The 24395-nt window shown below is 42.3% G+C and overlaps 1 protein-coding gene across 7 annotated transcripts in view; it reads left to right on the top strand.

Annotated features, from left to right (window-relative positions):
• mad1l1 (mitotic arrest deficient 1 like 1) overlaps positions 1-24395 on the top strand; it is a 999406-nt gene that overhangs the window by 841040 nt on the left and 133971 nt on the right. Inside the window, exon 18 of one of the 7 annotated variants that reach the window (XM_068055939.1) lies at positions 3017-3104. The exons of the other annotated variants lie outside the window; for them this stretch is intronic. Within the exon in view, the coding sequence (XP_067912040.1) occupies positions 3017-3085 (69 nt within the window). The 3' untranslated portion in view covers positions 3086-3104. Of the gene's footprint in view, positions 1-3016; positions 3105-24395 lie in introns of those variants that run through there. 7 annotated transcript variants of the gene reach the window in all.

Below are 24395 nucleotides of genomic sequence, written 5' to 3'. Positions count from 1 at the left end.
AAGGCCATGGAAAGGCTATACTGAACATTTGCTAGTATGAAAGCAGGAATGTGAGATTTTACTTGTGAAGAAAGGCTTGAAAATTTACTGGAACAAAATTTGAGGAGAAATCTAATACATATTTTAGGAATTATGAAGGGCTTTGAAAGGATAAATCGTGAAAGATTGCCTCCACTCATTGTTGAATTGGTAATAAAGGGGCAGAGATACAGGATTATCTCCAGAAGACAACCAGAAAAGTTAAATTATTTCCTCAAACGGAGGGTTATTAGAACATGGACAGAGACTTTCACATCATTTAAAAGGGAACTGGATAAGTATTTTGAAAGGGAGAATGCATGAAGAAGTTTAATGTCTCATCACAAAGCCAGTTCTTGTGACAAAGCAGCACTCCCTCAGTACTGCACTGAAGTGTCAGCCTACATTGTATGCTCAAGTCCCAAAGTGAACTTGAACCCACAACCTGCTGAGTCAAAAGGGTTAGAGTTCTCCCAGTGATCCAAGCCAAGTAAATAAAACGTTCACAGCAGTCTTCACCAAGTATAATATTAAAACGAGTTGATGTGCTTTGTCCGTGTCTCTATCCCCATGAAACTTGATTCAGATACTTGTATCTGACACGAGTAACTGAAGGCTTTCTCTTTCAGTGCTGTCCTTTGGAACAGAGAAAAGGTGAAGTACTCCCTGAGTCATGCAGAGAAAGCAGCTGTGTGCGTCAGTCTAGAACTGCAGTGTGCCCATGTTCATGTCTCCAGGTTTTATTGGGTTTATACCAAGTTTTCAAATTGATCTTTTGGGAGATATTTATCAGGTTTAATCACGTTGGGTCATAAAATTGGAAGGCTTACTGATACAGTTAGTACTAATTTGCTTAGTCAGGACTGAGAATGGGGCAGGGGTGCGGACGTGGTGGGGTTGGTGGTGCAGGTGCCAAAGCTTGTTGAGCCTGACATCCTTTAACAGTGAAACTCACTGTGAAAATGCAGATTTTTCTTTGTGGCCCTGTTCTAAATCCTAAAGTTGTCATGAGGACTGTGGTGAACCATGGTTGCTGAAGCAATATTAGGTTACGGGAAATGTGTGATGTACATGCTGGTACCCAGCACAGTTTCTGCCTGAGTCTCTGTGTTCCAGCTATTCAATTGGTCACCAGGCCTCCCTCTTTGTTACAGTTACCTTCAAACCATCCTATTTTGACACCAAATACAACCAGATGTGTGGACTCTACCTGCACAGAAGAAACCATTGTCGTGTCCGTCATAGGTGTTTTTTTTTTAGTTGCTTACCTATGTAGCATACTGAGTTAAATGCTTTCCAGAGCTTGAGTATAAACATCAAGACTGACAGTCCAGTGCACTACTGAAGGAGCACTGCACTGTCTGAGTTGCCATCTTTTGGATGAATCGTTAAACCAAGGCCTCATCTGCCTGCTCGGGTGAATGTAAAAGATTCAATGGCACTATTTTGAGGAAGTGCAGGGGAGCTATCCCGAGTGTCTTGGCCAATCTTTTATCTGTCAAGCAGCATCACAAAAACAAAATTATCTGTTCATTCTCACATTGCTGTTTGTGGGAGTTTATTGTGCGAAAATTGGCTGCCACGTTTCCTACATTACGACAGTGACTACATTTCAAAAGTACTTCATTAGCTGTAAAGCGCTTTGAGAAGTACAGTGGTTGTGAAAAGCACTATATAAATGCAAGTGTTTCTTTTCTGCTAAGCCAAGTTTCCTTTTCACCCCTTCTCTTCACTGGACCTATGCAGTAAGGCACTGCTGATAAGGGACTAAGTTGGCAACATTGCAGCATGAGATTAATTTGATTGGATAATTGTAATGGTGAAATATAATCCTGTTAAATTTATAGCAGTTCAGTGGGGATATAGATTTAACAGCATTGTAAATAAAACAGGACGGTTAGTTTATCAGGGATTTATACTCTATGTTAACGTATTTGGCTATATTAGGTATAGGGCCTTGGCAAATTCAGTCGGTTACATTTAAGTTGAGCACGCTCAAGCAGTGTTTTTTTTAAAGCACGTTCTAAAGTGGGGAAGGCAGATTTCAGCATGTCAGGGTTAAGGGAAGGGAAGAATTTCCTGAATTAGAGTGTAAAGGGGTGGGTAGAGATATGACTTTATTTGTTCACAGGGGTCCGGGTTTCATTGGTCTGGGCTGTAGTTATGTACACACTTGACTTGGTCAGGTGAAGCGAGTAGGATAATTAAGATTTGATGAGTTGGGATGTAAGTGGCAAGTTCAGATGTGGCTGGGTTCTGGCTAAAGGTCATCAACCTGAAACATTAACCATACCTTGCATGCTCCACAGATGTTTCATGATATGCTGAATGTTTCCAGCATCTTCTGTTTTTATTACAGATTTGACCGAGTTGATATGTAATGGGACACAGATTTGGCTGAGTTTGGGTGCAGTGGAGTACAAATTTGGTTATAAAATTCACGTTTAAAATTCTCAACCTTGTGTTCAAATCTTGCCATGGCATCGCCCCTTCCTATTTCAGTAACCTCTTCCAAGAGCTCTGCATTCCTTCAATGCTGGCCTCATGTGCATCCTCCACTTCCTTCACCATGCAAGTGCTGACTGTGCCTTCAGTCATCTAAGCCCTAAGCCCTGGAATTACCTCTTCAAACTTCCCCAACATTTTGCCTCCTTTAGGAGGTTGCTTAAAACTGGCTGTTTGACCAAGAGTTTGGTCACTTAACCGAATGCCTCCACTTCTTCAACTCAGTGTCAAATTTTGTTTGATAACACTTTTTTGAAGTGCTTTGAGACATTTTACTACATTAAAGGTGCTATATAAATGCAAGTTGTTGTTGAGTTTAGGCTACAGGATTGAAGGAAGTTGTTTTTATTCTTTCATGGGATGTGAGTGACGCTGGTGTTGCGAGAGTGCATTTTTTTTGTAAAATATGTTTTTAAGGACTTATAGTTGAATTATGGACGTTGATTCATCTGAAAGCTTGAAGAGATGCTGAACTTTGTGTCTTTTTTTTTAGAAGAGGTCACCAGAAGGCTTCTTGGACTTGGCTTGTAACAAGCCTGTACTGGAAGGCACCTGTTCTTAGATAAAATAGCAGCAGGGAGCTTATTGTTTTGACTTGGAGAAGATGTTTACAGGCAAGTGACAGGTCAAGATTTATAAAGGTCAGGAGGCTTGACTTCTGGAATGTTTTTGGCTTCACTTTGAATTGTGAAAAAAAGACAGTTGGTTTTTGCCTGTCAAGAAAACCCAGCTCATCTCTTTCTCTATCTTTGAAAGAAACTCTGCATATCCAGTGTGTCAGTCTCCTCTTTCCTCGTGTATTTGAAGAAACCCTGCATATTGAATGCATGGGAACTGAAACCCCTGTTGCCGCATTTCTGCTGTAAGGCCTAGCTGAAGCCTGTGTAGCTGCATTTCTTGGAAAGCCTACCCAAACTGATCTTCAACATCGCCTGGAAAGAACTGTTCTAGGAAGATCCCAGTGACAATCGTCTATACGCATTTGGGACACCAAACCAAACAAAGGGCATCTTTCCAAATCTTCTTTCTTCAAGAATGAGCAAATATTCAGCCTAAGTGTTTTTTTTTGTCATTTTCTTTTTTTGTAACAGAGATCTAAGCAAAAATCTCATATTTTTCCGGTGAACCAGTGTGTGTGTGTGTGTGTGAGGCGCTAGGGTAAAATGGGAAATTTAATATTTCAGTTTGTGTGTTTATGCTTTACTTCATTACTGGTTAAGACTTGTTTTATGATAAACTGATAATGTTATTTATTTAAGAAACCTGGTTGGCGTGTTTTATTCTGGGGAAAATAGAGTATATGATTGACCGTATCGGTATGTGGGAAAATTTAAATATATGTTGTGGAGAGGTTAGACCAGAGTAAACAGTGCACTCCTCCCACCTCAGTTGTAATACTGGCAAGGCCAGAATTTGTTGCCCATCCCTAATTGCCCTTGAGAAGATGGTGGTGAGCTGCCTTCTTGAACCTCTGCAGTGCATGTGGTGTAGGTACACCCAGAGTGCTGTTAGGATGGGAGTTCCAGGTTTTTAACCCAGGAACAGTGAAGGAACGGCTTGGAGGTCTTCCTCTGCATTTGTTGCCCTTGTCCTTTTAGTTGGTAGAGGTTGTGGGTTTGAAAGGTGCTGTCGAAGAAGCCTTGGCGAGTTTCTGCAGTGCGTCCTGTAGATGTACACACTACTGCCACTGTGCACTGGTGGTGGAGGGAGTGAATGTTGAAGGTAGGTGGTGGATGGGTGCCAATCAAGAGGGCTGCTTTGTCCTTGAGTGTTATTGGAGCTGCACCCATCCAGCCAAATGGAGAGTATTCCATCACACTCCTGACTTGTGCCTTGTAGATGCTGGACAGGCTTTGGGGAGTCAGGAAGTGAGTTACTCGCTGCAGAATTCACAGCCTCTGACCTGTTTGTTTCTACAGATTAAGAAAGAAAATATAAGCACGTGTTTTCAGGAACAACAAGCTACTTACTGTGGCAAGAAAATCAAAAAGTAGATAATTTCAGTGCTCAAAATGCAAAAGATGTCTTTAAATGAAATTGTGTTGTATCTTTTGTTTGTGTAGAAGATTTTTGGGAGCAAAGCTCAAGGGCATCAAATGTAAATAGTTCTACTGTGACTCTGACTTTTGAAATGGTTTCTTTAAAATCACCTATCATTTTAAGAAACACATTCTTCTACCACATATCGTTAAAAACAAAGATTGAAAATACCACAATACAAGGAATAAAAAACTGCTGCAGTGGTAATTTAAATGATTAGATCTTGCGTCATAAGAATTCATAGAGATGAGACTGTGTTAGCAAGTGATTGCTATTCTGTCCATTAAATCTTATTGTAAGTGAGTGCTCCTGGTTTTTCAACAGCTCAAGGAAGACTTTTGTGTGGAAGAGTTCCACAAATTTATTTAAGCTTTACATTTTACTTCTGGTAGCAAATTATGCAGATCCCTGCTGACCTGGGAGCATTTCTGCATCTCCACTCGCAGTGTGACCTGACTCCGTTTAGAACTTGAGCATTTCTTCATTATATAAAGTTGAAGTTGGCAAGACTTTGGGTTGAAAGTAAATCATGTTCCTGTTGATCTAAATGAGACTGAGAAATGGAACCTGAGGCAAATGCTGATTTTCATTTATTAAAGCAATAAAGTATTAAAAAGTCCTGTTGTACCGGTGTGTGTTTCTGTACCTTCAGCTGTCTTGGCCCTAAGTTCTGAATTCTCTGTCTCTCTATCGCTTTCCTATTTTAAGACACTCCTTAAAAGCTACCTCTGCCTATCCTACCTAATATCCCCTTATACAGCTTGGTGTTAAATTTTGTTTTATAACACTCCTGAAATGTGCCTTGGGACATATTACTATGTTAAAGGTGCTATATAAATACAAGTTGGTGATGGGGGTGTGGATGAGGCCAATGGAATAGATAAAGAGAGAGCTTTTCGGTAGCAGTGTATTACTTCATTTGAGGGAGCAAATGGTGCAGATTGCAATTATCTGTTGACAGTGATAGCTGGGCCCTGCTGGTTGATGCTGCTTAGCAGAGGCAGAGAAATAACAGAACCAAAGTGAGATAAATGTTTTTTTTTTATTCCATTGGAAAATATGGGCAATAGCAGTGACATCTGAATATTTTATTCATGCCATCTATTGCCTTCATCAAAAATGTAATCTCGTCAAGATAAGGGTAAGTAAGATTCATACTATGTTTTGACACTATTAGATAAGTGTAGTACTGAACATTGACCACTAGTTGTCATCAGCATTCTTTGTAAATACTGTGCAACTCAGACTACGCTAGTGACATCTAGTGTTTGAATAATTAAGTAGAGCAACGAAGACTTTCATGTTCTGGTGTCTTCCAATATAAGAAGAATTTGCTAGAGTCATTAAAAATAAAAATGGAGATATTAAAAGAGAGGACCAAGAGGTGGGTTTTGAGGAAGGTGGAGGGTTTAAGGAGGGAATTCACTAAAACTGGGAAACCTTGGGTCTGCCAAAATTACTAAATATTTAACCCCTCAAAAAACATAGAAAATACAACATTGCATTTTGAAGCACATAAAAATACATTATTGATTTTAAATGTATATTTAATTTTATTCAGCAATATCATCAAACCGGGTACCTAAAGTCAAGGAGACTAAAAATATTTATCAAAAGGTTATCTAATTAACCAATACCACTGGGTGCCTGTACATTAAGCATTTATTTTCTGTATGGCAGTGAGGAACAAGCTGAACCCTCAATAAAGGGTGCATTTTAATTGAGTTTGCAATATATTGGAGAGTAATTCTAAATTGAGTTTACTGTACTGTTTTGATTTGGATGTCTTGCTGTGCCTCTGGATGCATTTAAGCAGAAGCAAGATAAAAACATGAGTGGGTAAGGAATAGAAGGTTATGCTGATAGGATTAAATGAAGTAGGGGTAAGAGGATGCTCATGTGGAGCATAAACACCAGCACTGAGCAGTTGGGCCAAATGGCTTGTTTCTGTATTGTAAATTTTATGTAATTCTATCATCTATCTCTCTATCCCTTCTTCCTCTTTTTGCTCACTCTTTCTTTCCCTCTTGTACAAACGAGATGTGTCAATTACCATGCTTTTTTAAATAACTCAGGTTCCATTGTATGAAGAGAAACAAAAGAATCATCCTCTCATTGGAAGCCTTTGTAAAGTGACTGTCAAATGAGAAATTTGCGCTGACCCATCACATTAAAGGTTATTTTTTTTATATATAGGCAACAAAAAATGGAAACTCCTGCTGTAATATGAGCATTCGTATGAAAACAGGAGCCCAAAGGAACTGAAATTTCCTCTTGGCATTCTGCCTGTTTAAACAGTACATTTATATGGGCGCGTAGGTGGGTGTTTGGCTTGACATCTGCAGCACACATCTGATTAAACCATCCTCCTGTACTCAGTGGGGATTGGAAGCAGTACAGATTGACTCAGAATCAGTGTTAATTGGATGTAGTAAACTGAAGTGAAGGTGTGCAAACCTAGCCATTAAAAACTGATTGTTTATATTGAAGCTGGACTGTTGTGAGTGCACAGAACCGTAAAGTTACCGTACAATTGTCAAGGTTTCTGTTAGGGACAGCCAGAAAATGCGACTGCTGGATTTTTTTTCTATTTCAGCATAGCAGACTGGTACTCTGCTTTGATCTTTTTTGTCCTCTCTTCTTTCCCCCCCCCCGCCACCCAACCACATGCCCCACACGCACGTCTCTGAAAGTGTTCACTCAAGTTGGCATACGGTTCCAAAGGTACTGCTGTCCTCTGCCACTTCTAAGTGGCCTCTCATAGCAACATAGAAAGATTTAGGGCACAGAAAGAGGCCATTTGTCCAATGTGTCCATGCTGGCCAAAAAAGAGCTATCCAGTCCAATCCCACCTTACAGCTCTTGGTCTGTAGCCCTGTAGGTTATGGAACCTCAAGTGCATATCCACGTGTTTTTAAGTGCAATGCGGGTCTCTGCTTCTGCCACCCTTTCAAACAGTAAGTTCTGGACTGCCACCACCCTCTAGGTGAAAAGAATACTCAACTCCCCTCTAATTCTTATACAGATTACTTTCACTCGATGCCCCCTGGTTATTGACCCCTCTCCAACCTGAAATAGGTCCTTCCTATCCACTCAACCTAGGCCCCACATAATTTTATACACCTCAATTTAATCTCCCCTCAGCCTCCTCTGTTCCAAAGAAAAGAAGCCCAGCTATCTAATCTTTCCTCATCGCTCAAGTTCTTCGTTCCTGGCAGCGTCCTCGTAAACCTCTTCTATACCCTCTAGTGTGATCGCATCCTTTCTGTAATGCGGTGACCAGAACTGTGTGCAGTACTGCAGCTGCAGTCCAACTAGTTTTAACTAGAAAACTAAGTCGTTTTCTAATTTTATACAGTTCTAGCATAACTACCCTGCTCTTATACTCCAGGCCTCAGCCAATAAAGGAAAGTATCCCTTTTGCCTTCTTGACTACCTGTCCTACTACCCTCAGGGATCCATGGACATACACTCCAAGGTCCCTCTGTTGCTCTACACTTCTCATAATCCTACTATTTGTTGTATATTCCCTTACCTTGTTTATCCTCCCTAAATACATTACCTCACAGTTGTCCTGATTGAATTCCATTTGCCATTTTTCTGCCCACCTGACCAGTCCATTGATTTCTTTGGACAATTTACATCTTTCTTCCTCACTCTCAATGACATGGCCAATTTTCATGTCGTCTGAAAACTTCTTAATCATCTCCCCACATGTAAATCTAAATCATTGATCTATAGCACAAACTGCAAGGGACCCAGTACTGAGACCTGTAGACCACACTGGAAACATTCTTTCAGTACAATAGCACCTGTCAACCATAACCCTTTGCTTCCTGCCACTGAGCCAGTTTTAGATCCAACTTGCTACATTCCGTTGGGTCCCATGAACTTTTAATTTTCAGACTAGGCTGCCATGTTGGACCTTGTGAAAAGCCTTGCTAAAATCTATGTAGACTACACCAAACACACTACCCTCATCAACCCTCGTTACAGCCTCAAAAATCTTCAAATTAGTCAGACACGACCTTCCCTTAACAAATCCATGCTGACTATCATTGATTAATGCATGCCTCTCTAAATAAAGGTTTATACTATGTCTCAGAATTTTTTTCCAATAATTTGCTCACCACCGAGGTTAGGCTAACTGGCCTGTAATTACTTGGGCTATCCCTACCTCCCTTTTAAGCAACAGTACAACAGTTCCTTGTGTATGTCCATTTGCATGTCTGTGTCCGCAGACAGGAAGGGCGGTATTTTATGTTCGCCCCCACCGCCTACCTGGGGGGTCGACAGCAAGGGCAGGTGGTTGGCTCTCAGCCTTCCCCCTCCTTCATGATGTCAGGTTCCTCGATCAGGCACTGAGTGCCATTGAACGAGGAACCCGCCTATACCCCCCCCCTCCCCCACAACTCCCATCCCGCGAAACCCCTCCCACCATTGCTCGCCTCTGGCCTGGGTTGCTCTCCAATCCTGAGCCTCTGATGGGTGTCATTCGGCAGCAGTCACCGACTGCCTCCCCAGCGACGCTGCTGAACAAAAGAGTTGCTGGCTTCTGATTGGCTCACAGCTCTTGGTGAGTGGGACTTCCCGCCCCTGGGATCCTGATCCTGAGGAAGGCCCACAGGTGACCCCTCAATTGCCTGATTGGCACGTAATACCAGCAGGCCTTCCTGGAGGAGCCAACGCGGGTTGCTCGTCAGCTGTCCAGCGGTGGCTGAGACTCCCATCGCCTCTAGAAATTTCCCCCCGAATTGTCAGCAGACTATTCAGTTGTGAGGGGAGGCATTGTATCTCTGCCTAATCCTAAACTCGTTCAATATCAGCACACATGTGCTTACCAGTGGGTGTCACTGGGCAGAAACCAGGAGATGTTATCTTGACTGCCTATATTCTCCTCCTTAGCCTACGGGTGCTGAGGCCAATTGTGGTACCCCAATGCTGGTGCTGTAGATTGAAATCCAGACTGTATAAACTGTAAACTCACTGTGATTTAAGTGGATTGGGATCTGGTCGGTGTGTACAATAAACAACGGCTTTCATTTACATAGTGCCCTTTCCAGTAGTAAAACTTATCAAGGCATTTCACAAAAGTGTATGTTGTAATGAAGACCCCACCTGCCAAGAATGAGGCATATTAATTTCATCATATGAAATATTAATTTTAAACTGTTGCTGGATTGAAAAGATGACTTGTTTAAAAAGATCACAGCAGTGGCTGGAAACATTTGCATTCTAGGAGACAATGGAACTGCTCCCTGATCCAATTAGCCCAAATGGATTTTGATCACCTGACATTGAATATGTAACAAGCCAACATTCCATTCCCCCCCCCCCCCCCCCCACCGGCCCCCACTGAGGGTATCTGCCAAGCTGGAGAATCCACAAAAAACACAGGAGAGTTCGTTGAAAAAAACCTAGTCACATGACCAACCTGCTGGCCCAGGGTTTTTGAATTGTGTTCACAGAACAGTTTGAAGACAGAGACTGCAATTTGAAGACAAAAGAGAAGGAAGGTCTCTCCCTGGCTCGCTTGCTCTCAAATTTCCAGATCCACTGAAGCCACTTAAACCTCAAGAGAGAAGACTCCTACATCGAAACAAGTTTGAAAGAGTGCACTGGGCCCCAGCGAAACAGCAAGATTTAACTGCAATCAAAGACTCTACATCAAACTCAAAAGACAGTAAATGAACTCCAGCTATTGCTAAAAACTTTCCCCTTTTATTCTTTCTCCTCTTCTGTCTCTATCTGCGTGTGTGTTTATCGCGTTTTTGTGGTAGTTTTAACCGAAATAGAGTTTTAAGATTAATAGACTTTCACCTTTCTTGTTTAAATCTAAGAAAACCTGTCTGGTTGATTTCTTTTCCATTACAATTGGAGAACAGTGAACAAGGATTTACTGAGGGGAAGCTAAAACACGGTCTTTTAAAAATTAAACCCTGTTATGGTCAAACTAGGAAAAGGCTGAGAGGGAACCCCTAGACCCTTTTCTCACCTGGTCGTAACAATGTAATCAGACAAACATTGACTTCAAGCCCAGAAGTAGATATCTGGATGGGTGACCAAAACTTAGTCAAAAAGGTAGGTTTTGAGGAGCGTCTTAAAGGAGGACAGAGAAATGGAGAGGTCATGAGGTTTAGGGTGGGAATTTACCAAAGCAACTAATGAAAACAGGTTTGGATCTGGTCAGTAGAAACATTAAGTCATTCCAATATTGGAGTAAAGCTAGTGGGAACAGTTTGAATTTGATGCCTGCTATGACATTGTGAGGCGTACATGTATACAATGCTTTGAGATACTTGTCATATCTGAGACAAAGCACTTTTGTCAATGGAGTTCAGATTAGAACAGTCCACACTGGCTTTTGATATAAACTAACCTTCAGAAAAAAAGCTGCAGCAGGGTGTGTGAGCATTTTATTTAGATTAGCTCCCTGAAAGTGTAAATTTATTCTCTGTCTTATAATACATACATATGGATGATCTAAAATGGTAAATTTTCAATGTGAAATTTTATTAAAATGCCAGTGAATCTCCCTAGGCAACGCTCATGGTGCATTGGATGTTTCTCTTACCTATATGTCTCTTGGTATTGGATGCTTTTTTTCCCCTCTCCCTCTCTGTTTCTCCCTTTCCCTTTCTTTCTCTTTCTGTCTCTTGCTGTCCCTTCTCTCCCTCTATCTATTTTTCTCTTCTACTTTTTCTCTTTCCCAGTCTTTCTCCCTCATCAATTTCTCTCTCCCTCTATTTTCCCCCTCTGTCTCTTTTTCTTTCCCCATCTCTCCCTTTTTCCCTCTCTTTCTGTATCTCTTTCTCTCCATATCTGTTCTTCTCTTTTCCCCCCCTATAAGGGGTTCCTGTTTAGCAATCAGAGCAAAAGCAGAAGTCCTGAACTAATATCCACTTCCTAGCCCAGGGTACCTGAGACTGAATATGTCATGCTAACCAGGACCCTGGCTGAAATCAACTAATGAATCAAAGACCATGGACTGGTCTTTATGGCTCAGTTACTCGCTGGTTAATGGAGCCACTGACTTTGACCATCCACAAACTCATATTCAAGATCTTGCATCTGTACACGCTTAACTATCTACAAAGCCTTACTTTCTGTTGTCATATTTATGTCTCACTTTAGTGTCAGCTTTTCACATTATAAATGCTTGGCCCACATTTATAACCGAATCTGCCTCTGAACACTTTCCCACCAGTAGTGGCATTATAATACCTCCGTTTTGTCTTTCCAAACTTCTCAGCCTGTACAAGGGAAACTCCTAAGAACCAACCAACTAACTCTGTTTACCATACTGCTGTAAGTTTTATTTGATTATTATCAACACATAATAAGTACAGAATGTATGACTTTAAAATTAAAGCTAAATAAAAGCTATGCATACCCTTCTTCAATTATCCCCTACACTCTAAGCCACTCCCCCTGAAGATTATAATCGGTCTATCATTCCCGATGTGCAATGTCAAGGGAGATTGAGTAGTCAGGATTTAAAAATGTGACCCCTGGTTTAGTTATATGTCAGTCAGATTCAAGTATTTAAAATCTATTTGCAACCCCATGTTACAGGTGATAATAAACGTCACTTCCTAACATTTTGCTAATGTTGAGCTCTTTGCTCACAGTGGGCCCAGAGGCCACTGCCCCATTGACCACACTCAGAACAGCCTCTATTAAGAAAGACTTGCATTTCTGTAGTGCTTTTCACAAACTCAGGATATATCAAAGTGCTTTGCAGTCAATGAAGTACTGTTGAAGTGTCATCACTGTTGTAACGTAGGAAATGCAGCAGTCAATTTGTGCACAGCGAGGTTCCACAAACAGCAATGGTGGTTGAAGGATGAATATTGGCCAGGACAAACTTGCCCTTTGTTACATCAGCTGGCAACAATCTCAGTTGCCCTGCTAATATCGTCCACTGAAGATGGTTGCAAAAGCAAAATACTGCTGATGCTGGAAATCTGAAATAAAAACAGGAAATGCTCAACGTGTTTGGCAGTATCTGTGGAAAGAGAAACAGAGTTAATGTTTCTGGTCAATGACCTTTCATCAGAACTCAATTGCATGCCATTGTCAGTGACAGACAATCGTGAAAACTATTTTCCCAGATGTGATTCTTTTCCATTGTTCACATTTTTTGTAACTGATTGTAAAGGATCTAAATATATATTTTAAATTTTTCCTTTGATTTACCACTGTACTCTGACACTTCCCTTAATTGTACATGTGACATGTTTGTTATCAGGCCTCCAATAGCTTGCAAAGATAGCCCAGATGTTAGGATCTGAAGTTCTGTTAATAGATGATAAATACCCAGTAGTTCAGGATAATAGGGTGAACAGGTGTTAGGTGTTAATTAGTTAATTGTATTCAAGTGTGTATATATAAAGAAGAGCTAGCCAGCACTGGCTGGTGGTGTTGTTTGGAGAGCAGAAGTAAGCTCTGTGACAAGCAATAAACAATCTACAGCAAAGCATCCTCGTCTCAGTGTCTTCACAAACAAGCTTGGAGATTTCTCTAAGATTGGTAGCAGAGGATGGTTGCCTGAACATGAAGATTGGAGACTAAGATTTGTTTTCAGACAGGAGATTAGAATTTAAGTTTTTTTGAGAAAGCTGTATTTGGAGGGTTTTTTTTAAAGAAAGCTGACTGAAACCAAGTGTAAAGGTGTCGGGATATGATTTTTCCACCGCTGTTTTGTGAAGCTGAACCTCACAATCAATGGAAGAATGAAGTTGATATATGGACACGGGTTACCTCCTTACCTGAAAGGAAGCAAGGAATGGCCCTTGCACTTTCACTTCCCACCAGAAACAAGATCAAGGGCAAAGTGTTCTCGGAGCAGACGCTCATCATTTGGACGATGAAGGTTTGGACAAACTCTTGAAATATATGGATAAAATTTATATGAAAGATGACTTATCGAGTGCCTATGAGACGTGGCCGGACTTTGATAAATTTAGAAAAATGGATGGTTCTTCTGTAGAAGAATATATTATGGAGTTTAACTGACTATATGCAAGGTTGCAGCAATTCTGCTTGGAAATTCCTAGATCAGTACTTGCCTTCAAATTGTTGGATTGTGCTAGGAGATCGAACATAGGCTCTTGGTATCAACCGGAGTTAGATTCAATGAAAAAGTTATGCTGTTTGATCAGGTGACGCCCTAAAAATATTTTGGGGAAAACCTTCTTTCCCAGCTGATTTCATGGCGCTGATGGACTCTTTAGCAGTGACACTGAAGGTGGAGGATACAATGCTAGCAGCATTTCGAGGCCGTTCAAGTATGGGGCACAGACGTCCGTACGAAAGGAAAAACACACACAAAACGAATGAAGATGTAGACCCTTTTGGCAGCTATAACAGACAGCAGGAATTGAGTAATTGTGGCAGAAGGATGAATCCCAGGAATAACCAAGGGTGGCCAACAGGTGTTTCCGATGTGACTCAAAGTATCACTGTGTGTTGCATTGTCCAAAAAGGAATAACGGGGTTTTATGAGATGACACATGACGTGGAAGGTTTGGAAGGCGAGGATGACACTACTGATCAATCAGAAGGAATTGTACTGGTCACAAGAAGCTTCAGTCTGGTAATGAGTGTCCTAGTCGCAGATTCGCTCAGTTGCGCAGTACTAGACAGTGGGTGTACATCCACAGTATGTGGAGAGGACTGGTTAAGGTGTTACATGGATTCTTTAAGATAGGAAGACCGAAATAAGGTCAAAGAATACGACAGTTCTACCTGTTTCAGGTTTGGGGATGACAACACGTTGAAATCACTAAAAAGAGTGGTAATTCCATGTAAAATAGCAATGGTAAACTATTTTATGAGTACGGATGTAGTATCCAGTGATATACCTTTGTTAAGTAAACCGTCTATGAAAAAGTCTCAGATGAAATTGGATATGGAACATGATAAGGCGATTTTCTTTGGGAAATCTGTAGCTTTGTGGTTTACAGTCAGAACATTATTGTATTCCTTTAGCGAGACCTAACATCTCCAAGCAGGATGTTAAAGAAGTATTAATAGCATCCAGGGGTAGGGATTTAAAGGAGAAAAGGCAAATTATTTCAAAACTACATCGACAGTTTGCACATCCATCTTGTCATAGGTTGAAGATTCTGTTAAAAGATGTAGGGGTAACAGACGATGGCTACACTAAACTTATCAAAGATATCAGTGGAAGATGTGATATCTGCAAAAAAAAACAGGAGGACGCCATCGTGACCCACAGTGAGTCTCCCACTAGCAAGGGACTTTAATGAAACTGTAGCGATGGACTTGAAGGTATGGGAATAAGGAAAAAAACATTTTTATTCTACACTTTATAGACGTGGCGACTAGATTCAGTCTGTCGACGGTAATTTATAGTAAAGACAAAAAAGTAATAGTGGACAGATAATGGAAAGGTGACTAGCAACAGGACTGGGAGCACCAGCTAGATTTCTAACTGACAACAGAGGAGAATTTGCCAATGATGAGTTCAGGAGTATGTGTGAAAATACGAATATTGTAGCAATGCACACGTCAGCAGAAAGTCCTTTTAGTAATGGGATTTGTGAGAGAAATCATGCCATGATTGATGAAATGCTCCAAAAAACTTTAGCAGACCAACCAAATTGTAAATTGGCGACTGCTCTGGCGTGGGCAGTACATGCGAAAAACCAGACTTCAAATGGTTGGGGGTTACAGCCCATATCAATTAGTTTATGGCAAGAATCCGAAAATACCTTCGGTAATGTGAGATCATCCCCCGGCTTTAGAGGGGACTACAATTAGTTCAATTTTTGCGGAACATTTGAATGCCATGCATGCAGGGAGAAGAGCATGTATTAAGGCAGAGGTTTCAGAAAAATTTCAGGAGAGCTTTGAGGTATCGGATCAGGCCATCAGCAAAGAATTTTGATGCTGGGATATGGTGTATTGCAAAAGAGAAGGGCAGGAAGAATGGAGAAGAAAAGTTATAGGCACTGATGGCAAAACGGTGATTTTGCAACATGGCAACCAAACCATTAGAGTACATTCCTCACGGCTTATTGGCACTGATTATACATTGACAGAATCTGAACAAATGATGGACAGTGATGATGCACCATGTACTTTGCAGGCACATATGTCGGACCTTTGCGGGCAACAGATTGTGGCAGATAATGGGCTGACTGAGAGTAGACCAAGTGATAGTGAAGATCCAGATAAGGCCTTTTATCCCAAAGGTCAACTACTGAAAGTTGGACTAGAGTGACATATGTGCCGGAAGGGACTAGTGAATGGAGGGAAGCCACCATTATAAGAAGGGCAGGAAAGGCCACATGGAAATACAAACATTGGTTGAATCTGCAAGACAAGAGACAGCATATCAGACCTATAGATTGGCAGAAGGAAGTGAAAATGTGGAAGGCCAGAAAACTTAGTTTAAGTTCAGAGTGGGCCTGAAGATGATCATAGTCCAAGGGAAAGGTCACGAACTTGTGCAAGGAAGTCTGGTTGTAGAAGGGACAGGTCGAGTAGTAGTAGTCCAGAAAGGGATAGGAACTCTAGTAGGGGATGTGGTTTCGCTAGGGCAAGGACCAGAGAGCAGGTGAGGGGTGCCACAACAAGTAGGAGCCCTTACGATAGAGAAGCTCTAGTGGCTACTAACAAGTTAGATGGTAAATTGGCAAAGGATGCCAAGCAAAAAGAGCTTGACAGTTGAGAGTTTGGCGTAGATGGATCTGTACAGAGAAAGTGCTTCCCGATGGTATGTATAAAGCGAAGGCCAGACTCGTAGCGCGGGGATTTGAGGAATGACTAGGTGACCAGGAAGTTAGAGTGGACTCCCCAACAGCAGGAAAAGCAAGTTTGAGAATTTTCGGAGCCCTTTTAGCGACACGCTCGTGGGAATGTAAGTCCTTTGACATCAAAGCAGCATTTTTGCAAGGGGAGAAATTTCAAAGGGAAGTATTTTTAAAGCTACTAAAAGAAGCTGGGGATATAGAAGGGAAATTATGGAAGCTAAACAAGTGTGTTTATGGGCCAAATGATGCATCCAGGGTGTGGTATTTTTCAGTTAGGTCCGTCCTACTAAAAGCTGGTTGCATTCAACTAAAGGTGGATCCGGCAATCTTTTTATTGGTACTATGAAGAAAAACGAGTAGGTATTTTCTTGATGCACGTGGACGATTGATTGTGGGGAGGATCTAAGGCATTTGAGAAATTTGTAGTAGATAAAGTTCTGCAGGAATTTAAAATTGGAAGTCAGGGTTCCGGAGCTTTTAAATATATAGAGTTGAATATTAGGCAGATTAAATTGGGGGTAACCCTAAATCAACAGTCTTACCGAAAGTGTGTTAATAGGACCCCAATAAATCGGGCAAGATCCTCACAAAAGGAAGACTCTGCAACCAAGGAAGAAGTAGACCAGTTAAGGAGCTTAAATGGGCAGTTGAACTGGTTGTGCACACAAACTAGGCCAGATGCTTGCTATGTTATATTATAATTGAACACCATGCAGAAACATGCTACTGTTGGGGGAAGTGCTGAAAGCAAATAAGACATTGAAGAGATTGAGTTTTGACAAATGTACACTCAAGTTTCCAGCATTGGGTGACCCAGAAGAGATGAAATTGGTCATTTTTTGTGATACCTCACACACTAATCTTCCCAATGGTTATTCGAGCGCAACAGAATTCATTATGTTTTTGGTGGGAAGAAATGATAAATATTGTCCGTTAGCCTGGGAATCGAAGAAAATAAAGAGGATAGTTAAAAGCACCTTAGTTGCTGAGACACTTGCACTGATAGAAGCAATAGATATGGGTATGTATTTTAAAGGAACTCTTGTATAAGAGGCAGTCGGAGAAGAGTTTTCTTATGGAATGCTACATTGATAACCATTCTCTCTGGGACAATGTCCATTCGACAAAAAGTGTCTCAGAAAAGAGGATTGATCGCGCAAGTATAAAAGTTATGTTTAGTTTAGAGATACAGCACTGAAACAGGCCCTTCGGCCCACCAAGTCTGTGCCGACCATCAACCACCCATTTTATACTAATCCTACACTAATTTCATATTCCTACCACATCCCCACCTGTCCCTATATTTCCCTACCACCTACCGACACTAGGGGCAATTCATAATGGCCAATTTACCTATCAACCTGCAAGTCCTTGGCATGTGGGAGGAAACCGGAGCACCCGGAGGAAACCCACGCAGACACAGGGAGAACTTGCAAACTCCGCACAGGCAGCACCCAGAATTGAACCCGGGTCGCTGGAGCTGTGAGGCTGCGGTACTAACCACTGCGCCACTGTGCCGCCCCAGATGTTGGAAAGAAAAGAAATTTCCAAAATAAAATAGGTTGACACAAGTCATCAGTTGTCGAATTGTTTTACTAAGAGAGGTGCTTGTTCGAAAAAATTGTTGATGCCCTGGAAGAGGGCCGTCTTACATACGGACATACGAATTAGATGTAGGCCACTCGGCCCTTCGAGCCTGCTCCGCCATTGAATAAGTTGAACTGATTACTCCACATTTACACCTACCCCCAATAACCATCCATCCCCTTGCTTATCAAAAATCTATTTACATCTGCCTTAAAAATATTGAGACTCTGCTTCCACCGCCTTTTAAGGAAGGGAATTCCAAAGACTCACGACCCTCTGAGAGAAAAAATTTCTCGTTTCTGTCCTAAATGGGTGACCACTTATTTAAACAGTGACCCCTAGTTCCAGATTCTCCCACAAGGGGAAACATTCTTTCCACATCCACCCTGTCAAGACCCCTCAGGATCTTATATGTTTCAATCAAGTCGCCTCTTACTCTTCTAAATACCAGCGGATACAAGCCTAGCCTGTCAAATCTTTCCCCGTAAGACAGCCTGCCTATTCCAGGTATTAGTCTAATAAACCTTCTCTATACTGCCTCCAAAGCATTTACATCATTCCTTAAATAAGGAGACCAATACTGTACACAGTACTCCAGATGTAGTCTCACCAATGCCTTGTATAGCTGAAACAGAACCTCCCTACTTTTGTATTCAATTCCCCTCGCGATAAACGATAACGTTCTATTAGCTTTCCGAATTACATGCTGTACCTGCATACTAACCTTTCGTGATTCATGCACTCGGACACACAGATCCCTCTGCATCTCAGAGCTCTTCAGTCTCTCATCATTTAGATAATATGCATGTTTTTCATTCTTCCTGCCAAAGTGGACAATTTCCCACTTTCCCACATTATACTCCATTTGCCGGGTCTTTTCCCACTCACTTAACCTATCTATATCCCTTTGTAGCTCACCTTATGTCCTCTTCACAAGTTACTTTCCTAGCTATCTTTGTGTCATCAGCAAATTTAGCAACCATACCTTCAGTCCCTTCATCTAAATCATTTATATAAATTGTAAAAAGTAAAAATCCCTGTGGCACACCACTTGTTACATCTTGCCAACCAGAAAATGACCCATTTATGCCTACTCTCTGTTTCCTGTTAGCTAGCCAATCTTATATCCATGCCAATATTACTCCCTACACCATGAGCTTTTATTTTCTGCAATAACCTTTGATGTGGCACCTTATCAGATGCCTTCTGGAAATCTAAGTACAATACATCCACTGGTTCCCCTTTATCTACAGCAGCTCCCTTAAAGATCTCCAATAAATTGGTTAAACATGATTTCTCTTTCACTAATGTCCATTAGGGAAGGAAATCTGCTGTCCCTACCTGGTCTGGCCTACATGTGACTCCAGACCCAGAGCAATGTGGTTGACTCTTAAATGCCCTCTGAAATGGCCTAGCAAGCCACTCACTTGTATCTAACTGCTACGAATTCAATAAAACAGAATGAAACCGGACGGACCACCCAGCATCGACCTAGGCACCAGAAACGACAACGGCAAAACCAACCCTGTCGACGCTGCAAAGTCCTCCTTACTAACATCTGAAGGGCTTGTGCCAAAGTTGGGAGAGCTGTCCCATGGACTAGTCAAGCAACAGCCTGACATAGTCATACTCAGGGAATCATACCTTACAATGTCCCAAACACTGCCATCACCATCCCCGGGTATGTCCTGTCCCACTGGCAGGACAGACCCAGCAGAGGTGGTGGTACAGTGGTATACAGTCGGGAGGGAGTTGCCCTGGGAGTCCTCAACATCGACTTCCGACCCCATGAAGTCTCATGGCATCAGGTCAAGGAGACCTCCTGCTGATTACCATCTACCGCTCTCCCTCAGCTGATGAGTCAGTACTCCTCCACCAGTTGATCACCACTTGGAGAAAGCACTGAGGGTGTCAAGGGCGCAGAATGTACTCTGGGTGGGGGACTTCAATGTCCATCACCAAGAGTGGCTCGGTAGTACCAATAGTGACTGAGCTGGCCGAGTCCTAAAGGACATAGCTGCTAGACTGGGTATGTGGCAGGTGGTGAGGGAACCAACAAGAGGGAAAAACTAACTTGACCTCGTCCTCACCAATCTGCCTGCCACAGATGCATCTGTCCATGACAGTATTGGTAGGAATGGCCACCACACAGTCGTTGTGGAGACGAAGTCCCGCCTTCAGATTGAGGATACCCTCCATCGTGTTGTGTGGCACTACCACCGTGCTAAATGGAATAGGTTTCGAACAGATCTAGCAACACAAAACTTGGCATTCATGAGATGCTGTGGGCCATCAGCAGCAACAGAATTGTCCTCAACCACAATCTGTAACCTCATGGCCTGGCATATTCCCCACTCTACCATTACCATCAAGCCAGGAGACCAACCCTAGTTCAATGAAGAGTGCAGGAGGGCATGCCAGGAGCAGCACCAGGCATACCTCAAAATGAGGTGTCAAATTGGCGAAACTACAACACAAGACTACTTGCATGCCAAACTGCGTAAGCAGCATGCTATAGACAGAGCTAAGCGATCCCATAACCAATGGATCAAATCTAAGCTCTGCAGTCCTGCCACATTCAGCTGTGAATGGTGGTGGACAACTAAACAACTAACTGGAGGAGGTGGCTCCACAAATAACCCTGTCCTCAATGATGGGGGAGACCAGCAAATTAGTGCGAAAGATAAGGCTGAAGCATTGGCATCCATCTTCAGCCAGAAGTGCCAAGTTGATGATCCATTTCGGCTTCCTCCTGAAGTCCCCAGTATCACATATGACTTCAGCCAATTCGATTCACTCCGCGTGATATCAAGAAACGACTGAAAGCACTGGATACTGCAAAGGCTATGGACCCTGACAATATTCCAGCAATAGTACTGAAGACCTGTGCTCCAGAACTTGCCACACCCCCAGCCAAGCTGTTCCAGATCAGCTACAACACTGGCATCTACCCGGCAATGTCGAAAATTGCCCAGATATGTCCTGTACACAAAGAGCAGGACAAGTCCAACCCAGCCAATTACTGCCCCATCATTCAACTCTCAGTCATCAGTAAAGTGATGGAAGGTGTCATCAACAGTGTTATCAAGCAGCACTTGCTTAGCAATAGCCTGCTCAGAGACGCTCAGTTTGGGTTCTGCCGGGGCCACTCTGCTCCTGACCTCATTACAGCCTGGACAAAAGAGCTGAACTCAAAAGGTGAGGTGAGAGTGACTGCCCTTGACATCAAGGCCGCATTTGACCGAGTATGGCATCAAGGAGCCCTAGCAAAACTGAAGTCAATAGGAATCGGGGGGAAACTCTCCGCTGGTTGGAGTCATACCTAGCACAAAGGAAGATGGTTGTGGTTGTTGGAGAGCAATCATCTCAGCTCCAGGACATCACTGCAGGAGTTCCTCAGGGTAGTGTCCTAGGCCCAGCTGCTTCATCAATGACCTTCCTTCAGTCATAAGGTGAGAAGTGCAGATGGTCGCTGATGATTGCACAATGTTCAGCACCATTCGTGACTCCTCATACTGAAGCAGTCCATGTAGAAATGCAGCAAGACCTGGACAATATCCAGGCTTGGGCTGATAAGTGGCAAGTAACATTCACGCCACACAAGTGCCAGGCAATGAACATCTCCAACAAGAGAGAATCTAACCATTTTGCCTTGACATTCAGTGGCATTACAATTGCTGAATCCCCCATTGTCGACATGCTTGGGGTTACCATTGACCAGAAATTGAACTGGAGTAGCCATATAAATACTGTGGCTATAAGAGCAGGTCAGAGGCTAGGAATCCTCTGGCGAGTAACTCACCACCTGACTCACCAAAGCCTGTCCACCATCTACAAGGCACAAGTCAGGAGTGTGATGGAATACTCTCCACTTGCCTGGATGGGTGCAGCTCTTACAACACTCAAGAGGCTCGACACCATCCAGGACAAAGCAGCCCGCTTGATTAGCACCCCATTCACAAACATTCACTCCTTCCACCTTAGACTCCTTAGACACCACCTTAGAAGGCTCCTGAGACACCACCTTCCAAACCCGCAACTTCTACCAACTAAAAGGACGAGGGCAGCAAATGCATGGGAACACCACCAACTGCAAGTTCCCCTCCAAGTCACACACACCATCCTGACTTGGAACTAGATCGCCGTTCCTTCACTGTTACTGGGTCAAAATCCTGGAACTCCCTTACAGCATTGTGGGTGTACCTATCTCACATGGACTGCAGCAGTTCAAGAAGGCAGCTCACCACCACCTTCTTAAGGGAAATTAGGGATGGGCAATAAATGCTGGCCTAGCCACCGACGCCCACATCCCATGAATGAATTTTTTAAAAACCATGTTGACTCTACCTGATTGTCTTGAATTTTTCTAAGTGCCCTGCTATAACATCTTTAATAATAGCTTCTAACATTTTCCCTAAGACAGATGTTAAGCTAACTGGCCTGTAGATTCCTGCTTTCTGTCTCCCTCCCGTTTTGAATACAGGAGTTACGTTCGCTATTTTCCAATCTAATGGAACCTTCCCCAAATCTAGGGAATTTTGGGAAATTAAATCTATCGCATTAACTATCTCACTAGCCACTTCTTTTAACACCCTAGGATGACGTACATCAGGACCCAGGGACTTGTCAGTCCGCAGCTCCAACAATTTGTTCAGTACCACATCCCTGGTGATTGTAATTTTCTTGAGTTCCTCCCTCCCTTCCATTTCCTGACTTACAGCTAATTCTGGGATGTTACTTTTATCCTCAATAGTGAAGACCAATGCAAAGTATCTATTCAATTCATCTGTTATCTCCTTATTATCCATTATTAATTCCCCAGACTCACTTTCTATAGGACCAACGCTGCCTTTGTTAACTTTTTAAAAATATCTGTAGAAACTCTTACTATCTGTCTTTATGTTTCTAGCTAGCTTTCATACTCTCATTTTACCTTCCTTATCAATCTTTTAGTCATTCTTTGCTGTTTTTTATATTCTGTCCAACCTTCTGACCTGCCACCCATCTTTGCGCAACTGTAGGCTTTTTCTTTGTTGATACTATCTTTGACTGTTTTAGTTCACCACGGATGGCAGGTCCCACCCTTGGAATTTTTCTTTCTCGTTAAAATGTATCTATTCTGTATATTCTGAAATATCTCCTTAAATGTCTGCCACTGCATCTCTATTGATCTATCCCTTAACCTAATTTGCCAGTTTACTTTAGCTAGCTCTGCTTTCATGCCCTCATAATTGCCCTTATTTATGTTTAAAATATTAGTCTTGGACCCACTCTTCTCTCCTTCAAACTGAATGTAAAATTCAATCCTATTATGATCGCTGCTACCTAGGGTTGCCTTAACTATGAGGTCATTAATTAATCCTATCTCGTTGCACAATACCAGGTCTAGTATAGCCTGCTGTCTGGTTGGCTCCAGAATGTATTGATCCAAGAAAATATCCCGAAAACATTCTATGTACTCCTCATCTAGGCTACCTCTGTCCATCTGATTTTTCCAGTCTATATGTAGATTAAAATCCCCCATAATTATCGCTGTATCTTTCTGACAAGCTGCCATTATTTCTTCCTTTATACCCCGTCCTACAGTGTGGTTAATGTTAGGTGGCCTGCACACCACTCCCACAAGTGACTTCTTGCCTTTATGATTTCTCATCTCTACCCAAACTGCTTCTACATCCTGGTCTCCTGAACTTAGGTCATCCCTCTCTATTGCGTGAATAACATCATTAATTAATGGAGCTACCCCTCTACCTTCTCCTAGCTTCTTGTCCTTCCTAAATGCCATGTACCTTTCAATATTCAGGGCCCAATCTATGTCGTCCTGCAGCCATGCCTCTGTAATGGCTATCAGAGCGTACTTATTTATTTCTATTTGCGCTCTCAGTTCATCTGTTTTGTTTCGAATGCTACTTACATTCAGATACAGAGCCTTTAGTTGTGTCGTTTTATTATTTTTGTAACCTCTAGCCTTAGCTGTTTATTTGCTCTTAGATTTTTACTCTCTGTCCCTTCCTGTCACAGTCTGTTTATCATTTCCCATATCAATACCTTTCTCTCTTGCCTTGTCTTTACTCCTTGATTTACCATATCTTCCCAAATTTGATCCCTTACTCCTCCCCCCTCCCCCCCCCCATTCAGTTTAAAACCGTCTCTACTTCCCTAGTTATGCGGCTCGCTAGAACACCAGCCCCAGCACGGTTTAGGTGTAGACCGTCCCAACAGTACAGCCACCACTTTCCCCTGTACTGGTGCCAGTGCCCCACGAACCGAAGCCCACTTCTACCACACCAGTCTTTGAGCCACGCATTAATTTCTCTAATCTTATTTTCCCTATGCCAATTTGCACGTGGCTCAGGTAATAATCCAGAGATTATTACCTTTGAGGTTCTGCTTCTTAATTTGGCGCTTTGTTTCTCATACTGACTATGCAGAACCTCTTTCCTTGTCCTGCCTGTGTCGTTG

The sequence above is a fragment of the Heterodontus francisci genome, chromosome 24, assembly GCF_036365525.1.
Source record: "Heterodontus francisci isolate sHetFra1 chromosome 24, sHetFra1.hap1, whole genome shotgun sequence".
NCBI classification, from domain to species: domain Eukaryota; kingdom Metazoa; phylum Chordata; class Chondrichthyes; order Heterodontiformes; family Heterodontidae; genus Heterodontus; species Heterodontus francisci.
The sequence above is the reverse complement of the archived record's forward strand: the minus strand, read 5'-3'. Positions and strand labels throughout refer to the sequence as shown.